Source organism: Musa acuminata, chromosome BXJ1-5, assembly GCF_036884655.1.
Source record: "Musa acuminata AAA Group cultivar baxijiao chromosome BXJ1-5, Cavendish_Baxijiao_AAA, whole genome shotgun sequence".
Classification (NCBI taxonomy): domain Eukaryota; kingdom Viridiplantae; phylum Streptophyta; class Magnoliopsida; order Zingiberales; family Musaceae; genus Musa; species Musa acuminata.
Genome location: NC_088331.1, coordinates 45,132,903 through 45,157,819, shown reverse-complemented (window position 1 = coordinate 45,157,819; position 24,917 = coordinate 45,132,903). Strand labels below are relative to the sequence as shown.

The window sequence follows — 24,917 nt, the reverse complement described above, 5'->3', positions numbered from 1 at the left end:
GTACTATTACAAAATTGATGTGTTCAAAACTATGTGTACGTATATATATATTTTATGTTTGATACGATGCTCTCTATTAATACAGGAGAGAATTTTTCTCAACATAATTATGATATTTTCTCATATAATTAAATAAATCTTAAATGTTATCAAGGAAAATCTTAGCAGCTATATCTGGTTGAATAAAAAAAAGTCATTCTCTAATATAAAATTTTTTATTTAACACATTCACGTCTTTGTTATGTCATTCATTAAACACATTGCAATATCTTGTATAATTATTAGAATTGAATTGATACATTTCAATGAAGTGTTTTAGATCGATAATGTTAAACAATATTCATATGTGAGAGAAAAAAAATCAGGAATTTAGTCTCACGTTGATAAAAATTAATAGAGTCAAATTATATATATTAGAATTGACTTATAATTTAAAAAACATAAACTTTTGGGTCGAATTGATATTGTCTGTAATATATGTTAATTTTAATTAGTTTCATTCAAACTCATCATCCATTTAATCAAATAGTCAGAATATAGATTTAGTACTTTGTTTTATTTTAAAAATGAATATATAATTTATTTAATTTATAAAATATATAAATAACCTTATCATTTTTAAAACATAGTGAAATGAGAGGTGTAGGAGTGGATCATATAAGAGAGTATAACTATTTCAACTCAGTAATATGGAAAAACTTAAGTGCCCTTAAAAAGATTTATATTTATGAATTAAGAATATTTTAGTCATTTAAACTCATAGTTTAATTAGTTAATCAAGCTGATCGACAAAAAATTCTCAATTTTTATAGTTTGATCGGCATCCGGATTTTATGACTATATTATTTTCACCAAAGCATGTCATCTCAAATATATGACTTATTCCAAATATAACCTATAATATATTTGTAATTGGTGATCTTCAAAACTAAAAAGATAAATTTTAAACTAGAATGATAAGTTAAATTTGATAATTTAGGTTAAATATAATTAAATCCTAATATGGTTTAGTTTATATTTAAATTAATATAAATTAGATTAAATTAATATAATAATATTGAGTATTAGGGTAGTCGATGATGAAAATGAGGATGAAGGCGACGATGATCATTGCGATAGTTGGTTGAGGTAGAGGAAGAAGACGAGAGTATGTGATTTGTTCCTAGCTAGATTTTGTTTTATTGGTGGTAATCGAATAAGAGATTAAAAAATTAAACACAAGAATAAATATGTAAAAAATAAAAAAAATTATTAAATTTTTTTCATAAAAGATGATGGACATAAATAAAAAAAAATCATAGAGAAAGATAGAGAACACTTTAAAACTAAAAACTTACCTAAAAACTTTCAAATTCTGAATATCTAAATATCTTCTTCTCTCCTTCCAAATTATATAGGTAGAGTATTATTTGAGCTCGATCTCTTCTCTCAAATTATATACCTAAAATATTATGTAAGCTCTTTATTTATAGAGGGATAAACTCAAGATTTTAATTTTAACTATGATAGAAAATCCTTGACTAAGACTTATAAATCAAAATTCTATTTAATCATAAAATTTAATTTAATATTCTAACAAGTACATTAGAGCACTGAAAAATAATAAAAATATTATTTACAAAATGAACTTATGAATCACTTTCCACTTTCAAACCCTATATATATTTTTAAAAAATATTAGTCAAGCATTAGAAACACAAAAGGAGCCCTATTAATTAAAATATAAAAAAAAATGATACAATTGAGAGGGCCACTCTCCTCTATGGAAAGATATAGATATAGCTAACTAGTTTATTGCCTCATGTCTCTTTCTATACCTTTTAGAGATTACCTAAGAATAAAAAACATACAAAATATCCTCAATTACATTGCATACAACCTTTAGACCTATAGAGGAGCTAAGTATCAGACTTCACATGGATCCTTTTAACTCCATCCTATACAACCACACAAGGGTCATCTCTCATTGTTCTAACCTTAGAACATTATCCATCTCACTAACAAATAAAGGGTCACTAGTATCATCTGTAGCAAAAAACCAATACTACTGAACTTATTATTTACTATAGAACCATCACAATCAAACTTGGTCTATTCATCTTGAGGTCTACTCTAAGAAACCTACATTTGAACTAAATTTTACCTACCACTATTAGATTGTTTGAACATGTCATGAGTAAGGACTAAAGTAATCGTTTTGTGAAAAAATACTATACACCAATGTATATCTATGACTAAAAACAATTTCATTCCTCTCTCTTCATAATCACCAAAGCCTAGTAGTGATAATAGCATCAAAGATCAAGCTAGAATTACCATCAATTTGTATACCCTTATTAATTTTCACTTCCCCTTAAACCAATTTGGAAAAGAAGATAAGAAACTCTAAGTCTCAGTTCTATCATATTCCATAAGCTACTAGCAAAAAAAATAAAAAGAAAAAATAATACAAAATTGACTCAACTCCATATTACAAAAAGGGTACAACTTAGCATAGGTTAATCTACCCAAAATGAAGAGGTGGGACGATATAAAAGTTTCTAACAAAATACTCCCAAATAACATTTTCAACCTTAGAATATTTCACCATCCATTATATATTAAATCAGAAACTAAACAAACATATTGAATTTCAATAACATTATAAAATAGAGCCATTACCCATAAATTTTGAAAAATTATTTCATAAATTCTCTATAATAAAAAAAATATATCTCCACACTCGATATCCTCCTACTTAGCCCTAACAACCTTAGCCCATATGTTATTATCCCCATTTAAATACTACAAAATATGTCACCCTTACAAAAATAAATTTCATAATGTGTAAATCCATGATGTCTATACCCCCAACACTCTTAGAGAGCATCATATTATCCCAAGGTAATAAATATAAATAATGTAAATTATCATAATTTTCTATCCTAATAGGAACCTTCTAACTATCTTCATAACCCTATCTAGAATGAAATTAAGCATCTAAGAGAACATCCTTCCTTAATAAGCATAAGGCCACCGACTTAGGAGACCATCCTCCTTTGCCAACTTCTAAACCTATACAAGATAGATTGGATCGGACCATTCAAGTAAATTTTATCAATCCTTCTAAGAACAATAAGAGTACCTAAATACTTGAAATGAAAACACCCTTTGTTAAATTAAATTGGAACCTATTGCAAATGTCGCTCGTCACACTTCTAGATATATTTTTAGGGAATAAAAAAATTAGATAATTATAGCATGTCAAATAATTTGACTTCGAAGAATTCTCTTAAATCTTTTTTAAAAAAATTGGACTAACTAAAATCTATTACGATAATAAATCTTTTATTATAATAATGAAGAATCATATGATACATCAAACAATTATTTTTGACGAAAAAAATTACTTTTACAAAATTATTGAAGATCAGCTTACCGATATCTTTACAAAAGTTTTGACGAAAAAAAATTATTTTTTCGAATATAACTTCAAGTTGCAACTATTTTGAATTAAGGGCATATGATAAAATTAATTCAAATAATTAGGATTAGATGTAATAAAAGATAAAAACTTAGATTAAGATAAATAAATAAGGATGAAAAGATTTGTTTCATTATGATTAATTTTTTTTATTTAGAAAACTTATACTTTATCCTTTTGAATAATAAAAATACATATTTTTGAATAAATTAAAAGTACTTCTCATTTTTTTTACTATCTTCTCCCCTTTCTTACAGAAGTTCTGCAGCAGAAAGCGGCTGCAGCTCAACCATGGCATCATATAACTACGCCACTCCCTAACCCCATATAATTTGACGTAATAATGAACCAAAAAACTGGAGATCATATATATATATATGAAAGCGGTTGATCCATTGATCTTTAATTCAGCTGTATTCTATTCTATTTGCATGATAATACTGAACCTTCTTTGACAAACCTAATTCCAATAACTGGAGCTCTGTTGGTGCTTTGGAGATTTCTTGTGAAGACCACTATCCCTGTTAAAGTTGGCCATAGAATGATCTGTTGCACCGAGATGATCATGGCGACTCCCTCTCCACTTTGCTGCAGGAGCCGTTTCCTTCTCCTCCTTACCATCGTTTCCTTTCTCCTCAGGTACTGTGTACACAAAGGGGCCGACGATGGGCACGTCGTTCAACTCCATGACAGGCTCCAAGGCCTCGACGACGGCTCTCATTTTAGGCCTCGTTTTCAGGCTAAGGCTGAGACATCTGTAAGCCACCGCCGCTGCCTTCCGTGCGCCGTCGGTGGAGTACTGACCTTCGAGGTTGGGATCCATGACGCGGCTGAGCCTGTTGGGGTTGTTCAGATACGGCCGCGCCCATTCCACCAGGTTCTTCTCTCGGTTCGGCCGGTTCTTGTCGACGGACCGACGCCCGCTGAGCAGCTCTAAGAGCACAACCCCGAAGCTGTAGACGTCGCTCTTCGCCGTCAGGTGGCCTGGAGAGGGACGACGAGCTGTGAGTTGGTCGTTTCCTCATGGAGATGCATCGAATCGATTGCTCATCTCGTTACAGTTCTTGTCATTATTACCGGTCATCACGTACTCGGGCGCGGCGTAGCCATGCGTTCCCATGACTCGCGTAGTGACGTGCGTATCATCTCCTTGAGGTCCATTCTTCGCCAGCCCGAAGTCTGAAAGCTTCGCCGTGTAGTCCTGATCAGACATTGAAGTATTTATTATATTAGGTATTCTATGCATGTTGATGACATGATAGCCCATTCTAATGCATATAGTTAGAACTCAGAACTGATGGATCATGACAGGTCGCCACTAAGTCTTTCTTAGTTGGCATCTGCAGGTCTCATTTGCTCGTCTTAAAGTCAACTCTTGCTCATGTAAAGTATTTATGTGAATGCATGCCAGCCAGCCAACGTAGGGATTGGGATATATACTTGAATACGATTCATCTTTTTGCATGAACTATTTGAAATATCTATGAGGCCGAGAACTGCAGAAATTTACCGAGTCCAGTAATATGTTTGAGGCTTTAAAGTCGCGGTAGATAACGGGTTTCTCAGCTTCATGGAGAAAGGCAAGTCCTTTGGCAGCTCCCACTGCTATCTTTATCCTTGTAGACCATGGCAACGAAGCAAGAAGTCCTGTGAACATACGTAGATGAATTCATGTTGACCAGAAATACGTTCCAACGCAGTACACCTAATAAAGAATGTATAGAATGCCAATTAATGAAGGCATTAGCCTTCTCCTTGAAGAGGTTCTCGCTCGAACACCGTTGTTAATTCCCAACAACTCCATTTTGATGTGGCAGTTTACCCACCCTTGCTTCTAAGCTTTGTCTATCTTCGTATGATAAGTCCCAACTATTTAGAGTCAGCTACATGAGCAGCTCTATAGATAAATCATGAGATTAATATGTGAATCTTATTTTGCTAACCACTTCCATAGTTTGACCATTTTTCTCTAAATCTAAGCATCGGATGAAAGATCGGGTATATTCTCGATGTAGATTTTAGAGGATCATCTACTGAATACCTTGATCTTCTTGATAACATCCTCAAAAGTGTTTTGGGCTTAAATTAGATCAGAGTCTCCGACTTATTTATCGAGAAAAGTAGACTTACTCTTGAAAAGATGGTTCTCCAAGCTTCCTCGAGCCATATACTCATAAACCAGCATCCTCTGCTCATCTTCGCAGCAGTAGCCAATCAGTCTCACCAGGTGGGGATGCCGCAGTTGCCCAAGAAAGATAACCTCAGCCTACCAACACATCACAACAGGGTTTAACGCAAAGGCAAAAACGTCAGTTGCACAGAGGCCTAAGAACACCGTAGAATTCCAGCACTCACCAGCCATTCCCTGTGGCCTTGCAACCCCTCCAAGTCCAGCGACTTCACTGCCACATGCTGCGCCAGCAGCCCCGGCCGCAGATTGTCGTCGATGAACCCCTTGTAGACAGGACCGAACCCGCCCGACCCGATGACGTTAGTCATGGAGAAGTTCCTCGTCGCGGCCTTCAGCTCCTCCAGGGTGAACACATGAAGATCTGATCCTGGAACACTCAAGGACAAGCCCTCGGAAGACAGCGGAGAATACGCCATCTTCTGGGGGGATCTTGCCGTCGTTTGAGCCTTCCTGGTTTCCGTCACAGAGCTCTGACCAGTGTTACTCCAGCAGCTTGTTACGCAGGACCGCCATGAAAGCTTGGACATGGTTGAAACCTTGCAGAGAGAGAGAGAGAGGTGGGGGGGAAAGAGTGCGACTTGTCTCAGTGAAGGAAGCAAGCTTTGGGGTGGCGAGAAGTGTTCAGTTCGATCTAGTTATATGGATCTCTGGTGGTGATGGAGGTGGTGGAGGGTAACAGAGGAGGTCTTGGTGAGAGACACTGGAGAGGGAAGAAGAGGTCAACACGTACAACTCAGCAACAACACGAATCTTGCAACCACATTGTAATGGAAGCTGAAATGTCTTTTCTACCCCTTGACTCGTCGAATGTCAAAGGAAGAAGGTGCGCGATGTAGTGTGTGCATAAGGAGTCGTGCCTGTTCTTGCGGTTGACCAGCCCAATGGCAAATGTTTGACTGATTCCTTCATATCTCTGCGCTGCTAGCCATGTTCTAAGTAGTATAACGCCAACAAATGCTTCTAAATTATATCCCTAAACTTCTCATGCACATTATATATAACACTCATATTTGCCTAATATTTTATTCTCAGTATAAGCATGATCAAGTTTTAGCTTATAGTTTATCATTCATGTGCCAACTAAAACGACAGTCTACACGCCATTTCGATGGTCGAAAGCATTAATAAAAGCCTACCACATGTTTGGTTGATTACAGCTATTCACTTGAGTGCATAATTTTCTAGGACAAAGCCTTGTCTTAGTTAAGCTTTCTTGATGTCGCATTGCAATGATCAACTAATCTTTCGCTAATTGTTTGTATTGTAAATAATATGGTCTCCAAGACATGTATAATATACATGTTTTTTTTTTTTTTTATCAAACTTCCATCAACCTCGTCAACAATTATTTCTCAAATAATAGTGTTTAAATACCATGTGTATAGTGAAATATATATTAAATAAATTAGAAAATTATATAAAGAATAATCCATAAACTTATATTTTAAATGTAAAAGTTACATATTAAGTATTTTTATCGCATGTAATTAGTTATGTTTAGTATTTCGATCCTTGTACTTTCAAAAGTTATATTGAAATCTTTATACTTATGAAAAATAAAATATTTAACTATATTTTTTCTCACGTCGTCGATTTTACTAATGAAAATATTATAGGGTTTATCACTGAGCACATGTTAACTCTGTTTCACCTTAGTTTACCACTGAGCACGTACGATATTTTCATCGGTAGAATCGATAGTATAAGAAGAAACGAGGTTCACTTTCGTAAGTATAAAAATCCTAATGTAATATTTAAAAGTGTAAAAATCAAGATGCTAAAAATAATTAATTATAAGGGATAATATGTAATTAGCTAATTTTAAAATATTAATCTCTAATTATGTTAAGAAGTTTTATGTATAATTAATTAACTATAAATTATTTATAATGTAATTGTATAAAATAAGAAACTAAAGCAAAGTCCGATCCGTTAACATTCAATAAGTAAAGTTGGCTGTAAAATTGGGAAATCACATGTATATGTAAACTTTCGATGTACACTGTGTGAGCATCATTGAATTTGCTGCCACTCTAATCAATCATCCGTATATTGAATTCAATCTTACCTCGGTTGCTTCTTCTCTTTGATACTGATGAAATATGCCTAAATTGGACCCAAATCACTAAGCGACATGAAAGAGAACGTTTCTCGTGCAAAGCAACAGAAATGTTTGATGGGAGAGTTACTCGTGAGAAATGCATTCATTGGTACAGTGATAAGGAGTATTACCGCACCAACTACATGTCACAAGCTGGTAGTTATCATGGAGCTAACATAGAACATGACTCGATATCAGTTTGATATAGAAGGAAACCAACACGGTAGGCGACGCCCGCTCGCCCAGTTCCACGTTGTGTGAGATTGTACGGGTCAATGTTACGCCACAAGAGTCCGAACAGGTTGACCCGTATCGTAAGGGGCGTATGGGTCAACTACCTACGCGATCGTACCGTAAGAGGTTTCGACTATCATTATCAACCATCGTACCCACTGGTCATCTTCGTAGTTATAAATATCGATTCCGAGAAAGAGAGAGAGAACACACCTACACTCGCTGACTTAACCATTGAAGGGATCGAATCGGGAACCTCTTCAGACATTGGCCTGTTATGTAGGATCCTAATGTAGACCAAGCATCCCTTGGCTCCATCTCGGAATGCCCTTAAAGGTCTGACCGCAACCCCAAAGTCGACCTCCTTAGCTCGACCTCACTCCCCTATCCTTCTGCCCCTTGAGAAATCACTTGGATGACCCTATGTTTTTAGGATAGGACTAAGCCGTACTAACTCCGAAACTATGATATAAAAGTGCATAATATTTTTGATGCTAGAAGGAAGGCTGAATATCGCAAGAGTTTCCACCAATGAATCCTCTCAATGAGTGCTCCAATGAGGAGGCTCCACCACCCTTACACAATGCTTTCAGTCAAAAAGGACAACTGCCCACCCACTCGCAAGTAGACGAGTCCACTTCGGCCGAAACCTCGAGATGTTATAAATACCTATTCAATGACCCTGGGTTCTCCTCTTCAGGAGCCATCTTGAGACAACTGGTGGTCCCCATCGAGGCCTTCCTAAATCTCACCTACCAAGTGTAGACACTTACCAGGGTGATGTAAGCCATTACTCCCTTTCTCTCCCAATTGGCTTAGCAGATAGTGCCTATTATGTAACCATGGCTAACGGTCCAAACATCACTTGTTCTCACACTCAAGCTACCCTAATTGAATCACCCCTTGCACACCAAGATCGCCCCCAGTCGACAAAGGGGCAACTTAGGGACCCGCACTCCTCAACGTGAAATGCAGTGCTCCCTTGCCCTACTAAACCACCGAAGCCTTTCTCAAGTTACATACTTAGTCGACAAATTTGATTTGATGGATGACTTGCTTAAGGCCCAATTGCGACCGGTGAACTAGCACTTGAACGAGGTACAATGAGAGTTCCAACAATAAAAGAGGGAAGTTGACAAGCATACCTCAAGTGGCCCCCCCTTTATCCAAGATATCCAGGAGGAGCCCCTCTTGACCAATGTTTGCCTTTTGATGTTGGAGGCTTTTGATAATAGCTTCGAATTAGGAGAACACACAATGACTTTCTAAACTTAGATGGTGTTATATGACATATTGAATGTACTAATGTGTCGAGCATTCCTAATGATGCTAAGAGGGCCAGCTCACGAATGTTATAGCCACCTAAAACCGCTCTCAGTGTCATCTTTCGCTTAGTTTATGAAAAAGTTTGAGCTTCATTTTTTGGCAAACGTGCACTCGAAACCGTCGACGGCAATGTTACTCGGCCTAAGATAGGAGGATAAGCCCATTTCTCACTTTTTCATATGGTTTGCTAATAAGATTCGAGGGGTTTTTGATGCTCACCCCACGTTGGTCATCCAGGCCTTCATAATGGGCCTAAGGCACTCTTAGTTCTTCTAGTCACTGGATGAAAGGCCACTTACACTCATCCCCGAGGCGCTCCAAAGGGCCAACCAATATGTGGCCATCGAAGCAATGATCTTGGGTCGATAGGAGGAGTTGCACAAAAGGCCTTGCTATGAGCCATCTCTCAAGCCCAAGCCTCCGGTTCACCCTAAAGAAGGCTTAATCGACCTAAGTCATCTCACTTGAGGCCCAGCTTGCCTCTCCTCAATATGACGAGGATAGAAATCTTTCAGATGATCAAGGAGAAGGAGTTTTTGAAAGAACTAGTGTCGATGAGGAGCCCTTCGGAGTGGAGGGATAGGTCAACATATTGTTGATTCCACCGGGAGACTACGACCACAATATGGAGGAGTATCAGACCTAAAGTACCATATGAAGAATTCATCCACAGAGACCTAAAGTAGCAAATCCCGAGAACCTTCCCTTTGTCCCCATGTCCCCATGGAAAAGCAAATAGATGTTATCATCGATGGGTCTACCTTAGGAGGAGATAACTCCTTTGGGCATAAGGCATATGCCCAGCGATTATAGAGAAATGCCTGAGGAATAAATAAGAACATGAGATTACCTTTGAAGGGGGGGAAGCAGAATACCCTAAGCATGATAATGCGCTAGTGATCTCGGTCAGAATGGCCAATGCTTGAGTAAAGAGAGTAATGGTCGATATCGACAACTCCATCGATGTACTATATTTTGATGCTTTCTAGAAGCTCGGGCTGATGGAGAAGGAGCTCTCCCTAATAATCTTGACCCTCATGAGGTTCACGGGATATTCCATCTGTCCCCTCAGGACTATCAGTTTGCACATCACCTTCGGCGAGGAATCATGCATTAAGACTTTGATAGCCAGGTTCATGGTGGTGGATGTCCCCTTAGTATACAACGGAATCATTGATTGCCCCACCCTCAACCAGCTAAGAGCAATGGTGTCCACATATCACCGGGCAATGAAGTTTCCAATCCGAGCCAGCGTTGGCGAAGTACGAAACGACCCACAGGAGTCAAGGCAGTGCTACCTGATGGCAGTCTTGCTACTAAAGAAGGCGAATCCCGAGCTACCATGCACAGACCCATGAGACCCTGCAAAGGCCCTGCCACATCTTGAGCCTACCAAGCAGCTTGTCAAGGTCCCTCTTGATAAAGCCCAACCTAACTGAGTTGTGAAGATTGGGGCGACACTCCCCGAGAAGGATCTTGTTCAACTAATCAACTTCCTTGGAAAGAATGCAAACATCTTTGCTTAGTCACTAAAGGATATACTAAGCATTGACTATTGGGAAACCTTAATAAAGCATCACATACACAATAGAAAAACAAAAAAAAACTGATTACCTAAAGAATAATAGTTGGTCATGGTGCAATAGTTGGTGTGCAAAAAATCGTAAAATAAAAAAACTACATAACGCATGTGAGATGTTTTACCTAGGGGCGATCATATATCCATAAAAATATAAATCTAAATCTGTGGATGAAGGAGGTCAAATATCATCTTCTCTAGCAATGATCCACATGATAGATGAAGTGGCGACACTCCTGTTGCAATGCAAATCCTCATAGTCTTCGCACACCACTTTGCAGTAGTGATCAAGAAGGGTCGGCTCCTTTTTGCTATCCTCTTGCACCACCAAGAGAGGAGGAGGAGGGAGGAGAATAGAAGGTCCCAATCAATCATAAAATGAAAAGCTTTTACAAAAGAAACCAAAACAAGCAATCCCGCTTGGCGACAAAATGATTAAGGCATCACTCAAAGCCTGGAGAAGGGTTAAGGCTATTATTGAAGGGAACTTAGATCTCTATTAGGATATCCTCATCCTCTGGGCAGTTGGTGAAGGGGTCCTGCTAGACCTCTAGATTGAGATATATGGCCTTGAAATGAGCTAGGGCTATGAGACATGCCCCAATCTCTCCAATCCCCTTTGAAACCCAAGCATCTCCTTGATGGATTCTTTAATCTTTCAGGAGCAAGGTGCCACTCCTCAGCTAAGGCCACCTCCATTTCCTGAGTCATAGCCCAAGCTACTTCTAGTTCTTTTGCAATCCCGAGCAACTCATTCTCCAAGACCTGATTCCTTCCTTGGGCATCTGTCAACTACTGCTTGGCTTCGTTGAATCTCTGGCTAATGTCCCTGAGCTCTCGCTTGGCCTGTTCCAATTGTTCAGCCAAATCGATTGCTAGCATCTTCGCCTCGATCACGACAGCAGGTACTGACCCTGCCTTCAGCTCTTTGACCTCAGCCCGAAGATTGTCAATGATCTCGGACAATTGGTTAATTACCACTCCAATGTCATGGATTGGATCGACCAAGCTCATCATATAGTATTGGTGGTGCACAACACATACATATCAGCATCATTTAAATCTCAAAAAAGAATTTAGCAAAAATTAGATAGGGGGAAGAAGCTCGGGATCACTCACCATGACCAAGTCCTGAGCATAGTTATCGATCAACACTTCCAAAGGCGAGCAGTATATCTACTTTGCCAAAGTGGGGCAGAGAGCCCCTCGGCGAGACTCCATGGTAGTCACCCCCTCGACCCACACCCTCGTCTCTTGGGTGAGAGACATCTAGCATGGCTCCATCGGAGTGCCCAACACCAACTCTGGAGGTTGGCCATATGCAAAGCCATAAACAACTTGGTCTTGGTACGGGCCTTGGCCCTGCACAAGTTGCACATCGACCTCGATCAACTCGCTTTCTTCTTAGGTCTCCCTGCCTCCAAAGGGAACGGGGTATGCCCCCTTTCCCTAGCACGGCTAACAGCGGGAGCACCCCCTTGAGCGAATATCTAAGGGCCATCAGCTAATCCCCGAGTAAGGCCGCCTCCCACCTCAGTTCCTTTTGAAGCTCCTTCAAACTATGACACCTTTCACGCTACCACCTTCTGCTTTTTCTTTGACTATTTTGAGCCATCATATCTTGATCAAGGTTCTTGGGGAGTCTCTGCAGATAGTTCCTGAGTTGAAGGTTGTAGAGGTCATGGTGTTGCAGAACCTGAGACACGAGTCGCTCCCTTCATCCTCTTGAGATCCATTCTTGCTAAGATGGAAGATAGAAAATAGGGTCAGCGTCGGAAAAAAGAAAAAAAGAAATATAGAAGGAAAAATTCGAAGTTGAACCCCAAGGGGCCCGGTTAAGACACGCTCCAACCAGTTAGTCCTCATTCATTATCCTCACTAACTTGGAAGAAGAGAGGATCTCCTTTAGGCGTCCGACTTGTTTGATCTCCTCATCAAAGAGGAAGGGGGGAGTGTTGTTGATACATCACGTCGACCATTCAAGGTCGAACCCCCACCCCTGACTGGTGCTGACGAAAAAGTAGTGCACCTTCCAACCTTTGTTATTCGAAGGGGCGCCACTCACATTGAAGCCGCCTCGAGCAATAAGGTAGTAGCCACCCTACCCCTTGCACAGGTGGAAGCAGGCGGAGAAAATGATTCAGGTCGGGGTGATCCTTGCTCCCTGGCACTCCTCGATGAACGCCAACAGATAACATCATGAGTTGGGCACCATCTAGGATAGTAAGATTCATCACCATTATAGATAGGACTCGATGACAAGGTAAAGCAGGAGGTTGAGTCCCGTCTTGAGGGTATCACAAGACAAGTCAAACCCATTCGAGATTAGGTCATACGGGTGTTGCCCGAGCCGAGGGGCATGCAACACATACTCAATCGAGATGCAATACTTCAATCGAAGTTGCTCTAGAAGTGGTGCCGTCATGACCAAGTCATAGTCATGGGCCTCTTTTATAGCCTCTGAGGCCATAACAGCCTTAATGCCCATCGGGGAAATGCCCCTTAGGGATGAGCTTATCTACTCTACTCTCAAACTACTTGAGGATGAAACATGGACCTCAACTGAAGCCCGACTCAACACACCATAACAAGAGAAAGAAGAAAATGATATTTTGACCTACAGAAGGGTGATTGAAGTACGACGAAGAAAGACGATCCGATGTACTAATGAATCCCAAGGTTTGGAAAAGAGAAGAAGGAGGAACTGAGTGGAATGGGTCTCCCCCCCTTAAGTGAGAAATTTAATGTGGGGGGGGGGGGGGCGGGGGCTACCGTTCACCCTCTGTCATCAAGGCAGCCATCCCATCCAACGCAATCCTTGGAGATCCGTAGGGGCAAGAAATGTCCAATCCTCCATAATGATGCCTCGAAGAAACCCTCGAGGAGTTGAAAATTTCACACCTCACCATGATGAATTGACGCTCCAAGTTATATGGAAACAACGTGAAACCCCAGGATGGTGCGCCAAAAAAAAAAAAGACTAGCTTGTCTATACTTTAAAAGCCAAAGGCCTGCCACAGCCTGACCATCGAGTAGAATGTGCCTGAGTTGTATAGATCATGAAAGAGGTAGCGGAAGAATAGGCTCGCAATAGTGAGGCCATCAGGCTGAATGTGACAGAGTTATATAGATCGAGAAGAAAGTAGCGGAAGATCCAAGGCCCACCAGGGTGAGGCCATTGAGTCAAATGTGCCTGAGTTGTATAGATCGGGAAGGAGGTAGTGGAAGAAAAGGCCAAAGGCCTGCCACAGCCTGACCATCGAGTCGAATGTGCCTGAGTTGTATAGATCATGAAAGAGGTAGCGGAAGAATAGGCTCGCAATAGTGAGGCCATCAGGCTGAATGTGATAGAGTTATATAGATCGAGAAGGAAGTAGCAAAAGATCCGAGGCCCACCAGGGTGAGGCCATTGAGTCAAATGTGCCTAAGTTGTATAGATCGGGAAGGAGGTAGTGGAAGAAAAGGTGCACCACGACAAGGCTATCAGACCGAATGTGCCCGAGTTGTACAGATTGGAAAGGAAGTAGTGGAAGATCCGAGGCTCACCATGGTGAGGCCATTGGGCTAAATGTGCCCGAGTTGTATAGATCAAGAAGGAGGTAGTGAAAGAATATCCCCGCCCCGATAAGGCCATTGGGTCGAATATACTTATGTCATATAGATCGGGAAGTAACGAAAGATCCAAGGCCCGCCATGGTGAGGCCATTGGGCCAAATGCGCCCGAGTTATGCAGATCAGGAAGGAAGTCGCAGAAGATCTGAGGCCCGCCACAATGAGGCCATCGGACCAAATGTGCCTGAGTTATACAAATTGAGAAGGAGGTAGCAGCATATCCAAGGCCCATCGTGACGAGGCCACGAGGCAGAGCATGCTCGAGGTGTGTAAGTCGGGAAAAAGAAGAGATCCAATAAGGCCATTGGCCAAACATGCCCGAGGTAGGTATGTCGAGAGGAGGAGTCGACCATGGAGAAGTCACCAGGCAAAATGCACCTGAGGCATATGAATTGAGACAACAAGAATCGCATTGGGGCGTTTATGGTGGCAACACCATTGAAGAAGAGCGCCTGAGACATTTGAATCAGTGGGACCCAATCAAAGCCATGTGCCAAGAAGCAAAAACCCCGACCGACGGAGGCATCAGATGATGTACCTCGAACCCATCTACGAGGCTCTCAAAGCACTCCTCCGGGGGGGACACGAACGATAGGGAGTATTCCCACACCAACTATAGGTCACTAGTTGATAGCCACCGTAGAGTCGACATGGAACACGACTCAACATTTGTTTGACGTAGAAGGAAATCGTGGCGCCCCTTTGCTTGATTCCATGCCGCGCAAGACTATACAAGTCAGCGCAAGACTATACAAGTCAGTGCCATGCCACAGGAGCCCAAGCGAGCCAACTCGTGCCACAAGAGGCATACAAGTTAGCCACCCACACAACCGCGCCACAGGAGGTACTAATGGTCATTATCAACTATCGGACCCCTCAATCATCTCTGTAGGTAGAAAAACTAATTCCCTAGGAGAAAGAGAGAACACACTTATACTAATTGAGTTAACCATCGAAAAGATTTAGTCGAAAACCTCACATGACATTAGTCTATTGTGCAAAATCCTGACATAGGCCAAGCACCCCTCGAAACGCCCTCGAAGGTTCGATCACAACCCCGAAGCCAACCTCGCTCTCCCATCCTTCCCCTTGAGAGACTACTTAGACGACCCTGCACTTTGAAGATGAAGATAGGTCCAAGCTGTACTGACCTCCACATAAAGGTGCATAACATTTACGAGTGACTAAATTGTTGATATTGAAATCCCAGCTGATTTGGAGACTTACATGCATAACATATATTATGAACATCATACATATCAAAATAATTTACAGAGTGACTAAATGTTGTTAGCTTTTACTACTTTGAATTGTTTCGTTTACATAAGTGTCATATAAAACCATATCCTTCTCGCTGAACTGTGCTGCTTCCATGGCCTGCAGACTTTCTAGGGCTGACTTTAATCCCAGTCTGTGCGTGCAATTTTGCCAATTCCCTGACCTGAGATAGAATGGATGCCGGTATTGGTATTGAAGTCTGTTTGCGGTAGTTATTTGCCTGCACGAGCAAAAGGCGAAAATAACCAGAGGAACTGAGTCACTTTTCTTTGTAAACGAATCACAACCAAAATTGTCAGTCAACCTTAAAATCCATATAATGTGACAACTTCGTTATGAAATGATCCTAATTGTGATATATAATAAGAAAATATACTAATTAATAAAATCTAATGGGAAATAGGTGCTAGTTCAGTATCTATATGGAAGGATGCATATCGATGTTGAATGGTTTCACAGACAATCTGAAAAGATTAATAGAATGCATGATCGAAACGTCTTACGATACTTACCTCTTTCTCAGTAGGACACTGTACCAAGCTAGCTCTCAGTAGGTTCCTCCATTTGTCCTGAAGAAACCATAGAACAATATAGGGATTTATCAACAAATTTATAGTTCAAATATATTTCATCTTCAGTTCATTGAGAACAGGGAATTTAAGTTCCTGATTCAGAGTTGAGGACCATGTGAACATTACCTTAAGATCAACAGAGGTCCGATAAGAATAAGAGGCAAAGGACAGTCTTCTAATCTCAGACCATCTTCCAGCTCCATACTTAGCTACTCCATCAACTAGCTTCCTGATCTCACATAGAGTCCAAGCCCTATGATGCTTCCTCCTGACATTAGCCTTAGCTGCCAGTTGTTTAGGTACATTATCACATGCAGTATCTCCAATTCCATCTAACTTTTTGTGCTCTGGACCTAGCTCCTCACAGTTCAACGTTCCACAATCCATTTCCACACTCTCCTCACCAGCAACACTCTTGACATATGATAAATTCTGTAAGAATATTGCCAATTGAGATTTTCTGAAAATGCATTCAACACATTCAGGGTCCACAAAGTTTGGTGTGTATTTATGTTGTGACCAAAAGCCGATGGCCATGATAAAGCACCGAGGCAAGAAAAAGATGTGAGATGTCATAACTAAGCATAAATGAATTCAGAAAAAAGCGAAAGAAAGCTTTATCGCGAATAGAATACGATCAGAATGCATCCACGAAGTCCGTGTGTCAATCGACTAGTGAAAATGACTTTTAAAAATCAAAACATGATAAGATCAAACTTCCCAGGAACTAAGTCTTAAAGGTAAGTGGTTGGCAATACTTGCAACTTCCTGATATTCTGAGATGTCTATCCTTTAGAAGTTTTAAAACTTGCTGGAAAGTACATAAGAATCAACAATAAAAAGATACTAAAAAGCATAGGAACTTCACCAACAACACAAAGTTTAGGAATAAAGCTGCATGGTAACTTGTATCAATTTACCGTGTTCAACATCTGTACAGGAACAGATCTGGTTTCCCTTGAACTGCTTCCATTTTCCTTGTCTTCTTCCAGGACAGGTATCATAACAGCTGTTTTTACTATGCGAGAGATGGCATTAGGGTGGTACTCCTACAAATAGGCATAAAGGTTGATATTACAACTTTTTTCAATTTAAAAAAGTAATTCAGATATTTCTTAAAGAAAGATGCTTTTGGGAGCTAGAAATATTTTCACCTAAACTAGAATGGAGGTTAACTATTCATGGTATATAACAACAAAATTCTCATATTATAGTTCTCCCAAAAAAGGAAATACTCTCCCGTACTTTATCTTTCTTTTGTTCAAATAATCTTCATGGTGCCATTCTTGATTTGAGTAGCAATATGATATAAAAAATTCACAAGCAATGCCAGCTACGCACTTGTGGAATTAGGCAATAAGACCCTATTTATAGATTTATTTTGATCTCCACCAAGAATCAACAATGATGCTGAAAAGAGTTCAGTCAATTCAATTCACAGTTAAGTGAAACTTGGATCATGCACAAAACTTGTGATTGTTTGATAAAATCATCAACTGTTGTCTTTCAGCTTTTCAGGATTCATGTATTTTTGGTAAAATAAACAATAGATATATGCCTTACCGAATTCAAAATTTTATCTTAGCCTATTAGTAATATAGAACAAAAGAGGACAGCCCAAGGCAGAAGGCTCACACCACCATGAGCTATAGGAAGAAAACGTTTTCTCAACTTGGACCCTAGGTATCTACTAGATCATAAATGAGCAATTCTACCATGACGTCAACACCCATCCTCCATGAAAAAACAAAGCAAGATATTTCACTTACATGAGAAACAATAAAATGATCTAAAGTAACTATCAGACAATTAGAACTCAACATTTCGGCACCATGAAGCTAAAGAACATGCTTAATTGAACATATACATACCATAAGCGCCATTAAATTCTTCCTAGGTTGTCCTCTTCTGGCTCTGAGTACAAATGGTACCTGAAAACTGAATCCTCTTAGGGATTCGTGTCTAGTCGAAGAAAGTCTTCTCTGGGTACCACCATGGAAAGGCATGATCTGAGCTTTTGAAGGGAACTGACTTTGTTCTGAATTCACACAATAATATGATTTAGCGGTACACTCCCTGGTCTCAAGGTCAGAAAGTTCTTCGATATACCGCTTTGTGGGCTTTCTCATCCTCTTGGCAGCACATTGCTCCATCTGTATATTTTCATCTTTTACATCATCATTTGAAGGAAGTACTCCAAGTCTCTTACCAGACACTTGTTGAAATTCCATCTGGTTATTTAAGCAAGTTTTTATATCTCGGGGACTAACATTTGTTGCATGAATGTCCATGGATAATGATTCAGCTTCAATCGTGGACTGTTGCAACCTTGCAGGTTCTTTCAGGTCACTGAGAATTATTTTGTTGTCTTTGATAGTAAAACGTGCAGTTGGAACATGACAGGAATTAGTTAACCCCATTGCTATCCGCCGCTTCAGCCACAACTTATCTTTAACAGATGTATGACGCCCAAAGGTAGCTCTAAAAGCTTCCTGAAGTTCCCTAATTGAGAAATTATCCAAACAAATTTCTCCTCTTAAAATAGAAAAATCAGGTAATAAGCTACTGCAAGACTCAGAAATGGATGATCTACTAGTTGCTGCCTTATTCATGGGACCTGAGCATGCTTCGATGGTTCCTACTTCAACAATGTGGATGCTATTAAGCTCCAGAGAACTTGCTGCTCTTTCCCTAGACGGATTCTCAGGTTCATGCTTGTCAATACATGCCTTTGAGGTGTTAGATCTGTCAGATGTTGAATCCTCCATAGCCATGAATTTGGGAGAACAATTAAGAGATTCACCCGACAACAACAGCCTCTCTTCCTTTTTAACTTTTTTTAACATCACCTTTATATTCTACATGGCAAAATAAACCACAAAAAGAGAAGGTAGAAAAAATAGCTGAAGAACAAGACCAACATAATGGAAAAAACTAATCAATTGAAATAACAAACTGAAGATGTGAGATAAAATGATAAGAAACTACTCATGTACAGTAAATAAATTGTTTGACTTTGACCAATGAATTCCATGATAGTTGTCGACAAACATGTAATAAAGTGGATGTCTTTCTTACGTTCATGTAGGTTAGGGACATCTAATCTGTTGCCTGATGTACACTTCAAAATAGGATTAACAATAGCTGTTATTCGGAAACAAGTGAGAAACTATGCAGCAGACACCTCAGTACAATCATATAAGTTCTCCATATCAAGATTGATAAAGTATGCAATAGGAATACACAGGTGCATGACAAAGTAGTTGTAAATTTAACAAACAATATTATGCTCACTCACACATTTGCTTTTTCTAAAGGCAACCTTCACTTACTGCAGGGAATAGCTACTTTCAACTAATAATCGCTCTCAGTCTCAGATATGTTTGATCATTACTCTAGTACATTACGAGGCCCATTCATAAGCAGTTTAAGAGGCAAAAACTAGTCACATATTACCATACGTATAATAAATCCCATGAAGTAAGTTGTTTGCAGAAAACATTTTTTTAGCCAATGAATGTTTAGGATTAATTCTAAACCTGAGTTATGGAGACAAATGTTACAAATTAAAGGTTACAATTAGACCAAAATTGAGCATGTAAAATTTGATGAGCACTAAGAGTTATATATAAGATGGATAGACAAAAAAGTTCCTATGGCTAAAATTTGAAGGCATACTGGATCTCTTATTCAAAATGAAAGAGAGATTAGTCGTAACATGATGATACAGTCTCCAGACCTTCATCCAAACATCAGCCAGTCCTCCAAATAGAACTTCATAGTGAAATGAATAGTTAACTTCAACAACCATACAACCATATATTAGAACCACTTATTAAGGCTTGTAGAAAAGAATCTCCTAGATGCTGGTAAAGGGCCTGGACCATGTCGCCTTTAAGCTAGATCCAAGTCCAAAATTATAGGTCCTGGGGTTTCGTTGGATCAGCTCAAATGAACTCTGAGCCTTAAGGCCAAGACCCTCAGTCAAATCTACTAGAATTCACATATAATTAGGAAAATCACCTAATACCGTCTTCCATTTCGTCATCTGTATTCTTCCACTCCAGCACTCAAATATGAAATCCTTGATATGCACTAACCAAATTAAAGAAAAATCATGTCCACCATAATAATAGGATCTAGTGTCCCGAGTCAGCTTGGACGTCAACTTTGATGCATACCAAACTTCCACTGTTGTCCCATGCAATAAGAGGTGTGTGATACTTCAGAATGATGCCATGCCCTTGAAGATGGACAAGGCCAAGATTGGCATCAAGATTGTCATTGATGCCGTGGCCCATCAAATGAGCGTCACATCACTAGGCAAATTATTTGGCTGAACAAATAGAGGCCAAACTAAAACAACACTACGGAGAAAGAGCCAAGGCAGGGTCAACTTGGCTACAAATATGTATTGCTTCAGAACTTCCCAATCCTAATATTGTCATAACTTAGCCTAGTTAGACCAATTAGCACCTCTAGACATCAAGATTAAGCTAAGCTAGAATATTTCACAAACAATTTTTGCCTAAGAATGTATTCATATTTTCCCATTAAGCTCCAGCAAAGTTGGGTTTCATCAACCCCTCATCCCTAAATTTGTTAAAACTAGAACCCCCCTCCATTGCAAGTTAAATATTCATTTATTTATATTAATTCTAATTATAATTTGGATGATATTTAAATGGGTTCAATTTTGTACATGCCCTTGTTATGTTCTAGGTATAAACCAACTCTAACCAATGTCAAGTTACAAATTCAATGTGGTTAGCATACAAAGAACTAATCCCTCAGTGGTGATGATTTGCATACAGTTTGTTCATACCACCATTCAAATCCCATACACTGAATGTCTGTAAAACAATGGATGATTTGTTTCAACATTTATGTCACACCCATATGTGAAAGTAAGATTTATCCAATGAAGGGTTTCACTTATATCCCTAGATATAAAAGATATATAGAGAGTAGACTAGATGAACTGGAGTGAAAATGCTGATGATCTACATTTAGAACTAACCAGCTTGGACTAAATTTCATTGCATAAGATTTTACACAAGGAATGTTATAATACAACAAAAAACAAGTACAAAATTTATTCATGCTCTCACTGCTTGATGCACCAAGAAGGAACACACACCTCAAGCCTAGCATTCAACTTTCTTGAATTGTCAGCATTCCCAGATTGCACGGTTCCTGATATACAAAATTTACTGATGTATGAAGTTCAATACAAAAAAAATGCATATACCGTGAAACAACATAATTCCAAGCATAATTTAAGCTAGCAGTGACATTTGTTTTCCTATGAAGTATTAGAAATTATAAATTGTAAGCTAAAATAATTATAAAAAATATTGACTACTTTTGTCTAAGAAATTTACACAGTAAGACCAAAACAATTTATCGAATGCAGCAAGTAATCTAATTAAATGATTAAATATGTAGGAGGATCCAAAATAATGAACCAAGTAGTCTTATTTCCCATGTGCCACAAACCAAATTAGTTGCAATAACCAGTACTCACACCATACCGCACCTCGAACAATAAATTTGGGGGTAAAGCAATTTAATCATTATGGACAACTCTATGTCCAGAAAAAAAATAAATCATTAAATTGAGAGTAAAGCAATTTAATCTTTTTGTACAACTCTATGTCAGGTAAAATGAAAACAGAGAGTGGAAATGGACAATTTACTGAAGTCTTAATGCACATGGCTATGATGAAAGCTATGTATATGGAAATTGGGACTTATAGTAATAGTGCCTACCATATATTGGCCACTACATGGCGCAAATAAAACATGGAAAATTGGGACTTATAGTAATAGAACCTACCATATATAAGCTACTACATGACGTAAGTAAAAGAAAGACAGTTGGATACTACATGACATAAGAAAAAAATGTGTGCATTTCAAACAGCAACTGAAAATGGAGAAGTACCAAAAACTAAGGAACAAAGGAGATTTTCATAAGATAGAAGAAATATATAGAGTATAAGAACCAGCCATAGCCAGACTACATTTCCTAAGGGCATAAAGAATAAAATAGTCCTGAAATTAATGGTTAACAAAAAAGCAGATATGTCAGGATAATACTGAACAATCACAAAAAATATAAAAGTAATTACAGACACAAAACCACGAAAGAAAGTATTTCAAAGGGAAAGCAATATGTCAATAGCTCAATACCTTCCAAGTCAGACTTAGAGAAAACCTCATTGGAAATACATTCATCATGACCAACAGCTTTCACTTTAGCCAGGTCACTCTTCTTATCTTCGAGTAATTGCTCCACCTCAATAACCTCATCGTCAGTAGCGGGAACTAGCCTTCCATCACCTTCAACCTGATTGAAAGAAAACCCATAACAGAAAAGGTTCATGATATCTCATGTGTCATCAGGATTTACATAAGGAAGATGTAAGAGCTTGAGCTTGAAGCATCAATGTTTAATCATGAAAACCTAGCATTAACAGAAACTGATAAGAGCAATGGGGTTTTTTATCTTCTCTAAAGATGATATTATTTACGCTAGATATCAATGGATCAAACCCAAATGAGCACTAATTTTCTGGATTCATTGGACATGAATCCTGATGAAATATCAAAGAGTATAATATAAATGTGGGGATTCTCAAGGGTACATACCAATGAGGTCATGAAGTTGAACTACATCTTATGGAGCTACGTTTTTCAAACAAGATTGGTTCTTCTATAAATAAGTAAATTGATGTTCTTGTGCCTATTCTTAAATGGTTTAGAAACTCTATGAAGCTCTAAACCAAAAAGAGCATTTAAAAAAAAGAAAGAAAACATGCTTAACTAAACTAGCTGAGCTAGATGGGACTACCAATTCCTTGGCGCTCTCCCTCCATCACCAAGTACTTAAAAGATTGCTTCTGCAATTTCATATTTAGATCAGGTTGACCACAAGGTTAAGTTGGCCATCCACCTCAAAAAACAAGTTCACTTTGGACTATATGCTATATCCTCAGATTTCGAGTAGCAATAATATTGTTTTTCCAACAATAGGATCCACCATACCGAACACAATATTTGAAAACACAAAAATCTTAATGATGCTTTTAAAATGTTTCCTAATCTAAAAATCTCAGTTCTCAAGACTAGTCTGCATACTGAGCACTGATCTTACTGATCCACGCATCTGTGAGCATGTTGCCATGCAATGAAATATATGTTTAAATTATGTTGCGTTAAATGGAAGTCATTAGTCAATCTTGACTGTCCACCTATATTGCATTAAGCACATGATGTTGTACACATTTCAGCATAAGCAGATTCAGTTGGTGTAGTTTGTCATGGGAACTGCAACCATCAATATCCCCCACGTAATTGCCCCTATAAAAGGCCATTTAGAAGGCATCATTTGTAAGTATTAACTTAACCTTTATATAGGTATTTAAATACTTTGATGATCATGTAGACAACCACTTGCAAGAACCTTCTTGTACATGAAACCCCAACATCGACAATTGCAATATCCAATGCTTATCCTAAATGCATATTTCAGTTAAAATTGATCAATTAAGATTTAGTGATTTAAGAATTCATTTCTACAATCAATTGAATGAAAGTATTAGTCTATATAATTCTTCATTTTACATATAAACAAGAGCTTTGAGTAATCAAAATAAACACTGATTGAAAGTTTGCCAACTAACAATTACCCGAACAAGTTGGTAAACCACTGGCTCCGAATCACAGATCTTCTTATCGTTAGTCTGTTCGTCATCCTTCATCTTGCTACTCGTCGTATCAATGATGGTAGCCACTGAATGTTCCATTGCATGCAACAATTACTGCAAAACAGAAAATAAAAAGATAGACCTAATACAAACCCAATAAACAACTTATACAAAACTTAAAAATTACAAAAAGAACACAAAATTTAGGGGGAAGAAACAATGAATTAATTTTAATCTCCAAGCATCACCTAAATAAACTTCACCAAGTGGAAGACCCAAAACCTAATCACCGAGTTTGATGGAAAACCAAAAATTAACCTCCATCAAACTTAAGAAATCACTTGCAAAGCTGAAATCCGCATCTTGAGAAGAAATTCGCTATCAATTCCCCACAAAACATGGCCAGAAGAGAAGAAAGCTAAAGAATATTGACTGAGCTCCCATCAGAACTAAGTAATTGATCCGATAGGAGGTTTAATCGGCACTGGCACCCAACAATTTCAGATCAAGGACGGTGGAAGCAAAGGATTAAGGAAGCTCAAGTAAAATGGGGGGAAAGATTGGGGATTCGAATGGAACGCGCAGTGAGAGAGAGAGACCGAGAGAGAGAAAGGGGCACCGTAGGGGAGCGTTGCACCAGATATAGAACGCCACGAGACCGGGATTAAACGGTGATGAGAGCGATTGGGATGCTTCGACGGCTGTGATGGTATCACTTTATTTATCACTTTAATATGTATTGTTAGATCCCAAATATATGGTATCACATGTGTAATTATCATGTCTACATAAAGTCTAAATCCACAATTAAGTTGGTATGATTGTTTTTCATAATTTTAAATTATATTT

General features: G+C 38.8%; 2 protein-coding genes across 4 annotated transcripts; both read right to left on the bottom strand.

The window, feature by feature from the left end:
* Window positions 1-3,617: 3,617 nt before the first annotated feature.
* On the bottom strand, window positions 3,618-6,314 carry LOC103986000 (serine/threonine-protein kinase RIPK). The gene is made up of 5 exons (XM_009403858.3): window positions 5,819-6,314; window positions 5,594-5,729; window positions 4,974-5,110; window positions 4,541-4,664; window positions 3,618-4,447 (listed from the first exon to the last, which is right to left on the bottom strand). The coding sequence occupies exons 1-5, from the start codon at window positions 6,179-6,181 to the stop codon at window positions 3,924-3,926; spliced, it is 1,284 nt and encodes a 427-aa protein (XP_009402133.2). The 5' UTR covers window positions 6,182-6,314; the 3' UTR covers window positions 3,618-3,923.
* Window positions 6,315-15,734: 9,420 nt separating this feature from the next.
* LOC103985999 (uncharacterized) lies at window positions 15,735-24,680 on the bottom strand. 3 transcript variants are annotated; one of them, XM_009403857.3, is made up of 9 exons: window positions 24,317-24,679; window positions 24,051-24,182; window positions 22,552-22,708; window positions 21,497-21,552; window positions 18,228-19,214; window positions 17,277-17,405; window positions 16,483-16,788; window positions 16,297-16,353; window positions 15,735-16,004 (listed from the first exon to the last, which is right to left on the bottom strand). In XM_009403857.3, the coding sequence occupies exons 2-9, from the start codon at window positions 24,165-24,167 to the stop codon at window positions 15,837-15,839; spliced, it is 1,977 nt and encodes a 658-aa protein (XP_009402132.2). In that variant the 5' UTR covers window positions 24,168-24,182; window positions 24,317-24,679; the 3' UTR covers window positions 15,735-15,836. The 3 variants fall into 3 exon arrangements, with proteins under 3 accessions (XP_009402132.2, XP_065040536.1, XP_018682196.2); XM_065184464.1 differs by having other exon boundaries at window positions 16,483-16,770; window positions 24,051-24,680; XM_018826651.2 differs by having other exon boundaries at window positions 24,051-24,679.
* Between the last annotated feature and the right edge of the window lie 237 nt (window positions 24,681-24,917).

What these genes read in the sequence shown, in the direction of transcription:
- LOC103985999 (XM_018826651.2), bottom strand. Translation starts at nt 24,167, where the DNA reads ATGGAACATTCAGTGGCTACCATCATTGATACGACGAGTAGCAAGATG. An exon ending in AGTTGAATGCTAGGCTTGAG is followed by an intron (nt 19,215 to 21,496) that starts GTGTGTGTTCCT and finishes TTTGCCATGTAG; the next exon opens with AATATAAAGGTGATGTTAAA. An exon ending in AGAATTTAATGGCGCTTATG is followed by an intron (nt 17,406 to 18,227) that starts GTATGTATATGT and finishes GCCTATTTGTAG; the next exon opens with GAGTACCACCCTAATGCCAT.
- LOC103986000 (XM_009403858.3), bottom strand. Translation starts at nt 6,181, where the DNA reads ATGTCCAAGCTTTCATGGCGGTCCTGCGTAACAAGCTGCTGGAGTAAC. An exon ending in AAGGCCACAGGGAATGGCTG is followed by an intron (nt 5,730 to 5,818) that starts GTGAGTGCTGGA and finishes ATGTGTTGGTAG; the next exon opens with GCTGAGGTTATCTTTCTTGG. An exon ending in GGAGAACCATCTTTTCAAGA is followed by an intron (nt 5,111 to 5,593) that starts GTAAGTCTACTT and finishes GTATGTTCACAG; the next exon opens with GACTTCTTGCTTCGTTGCCA.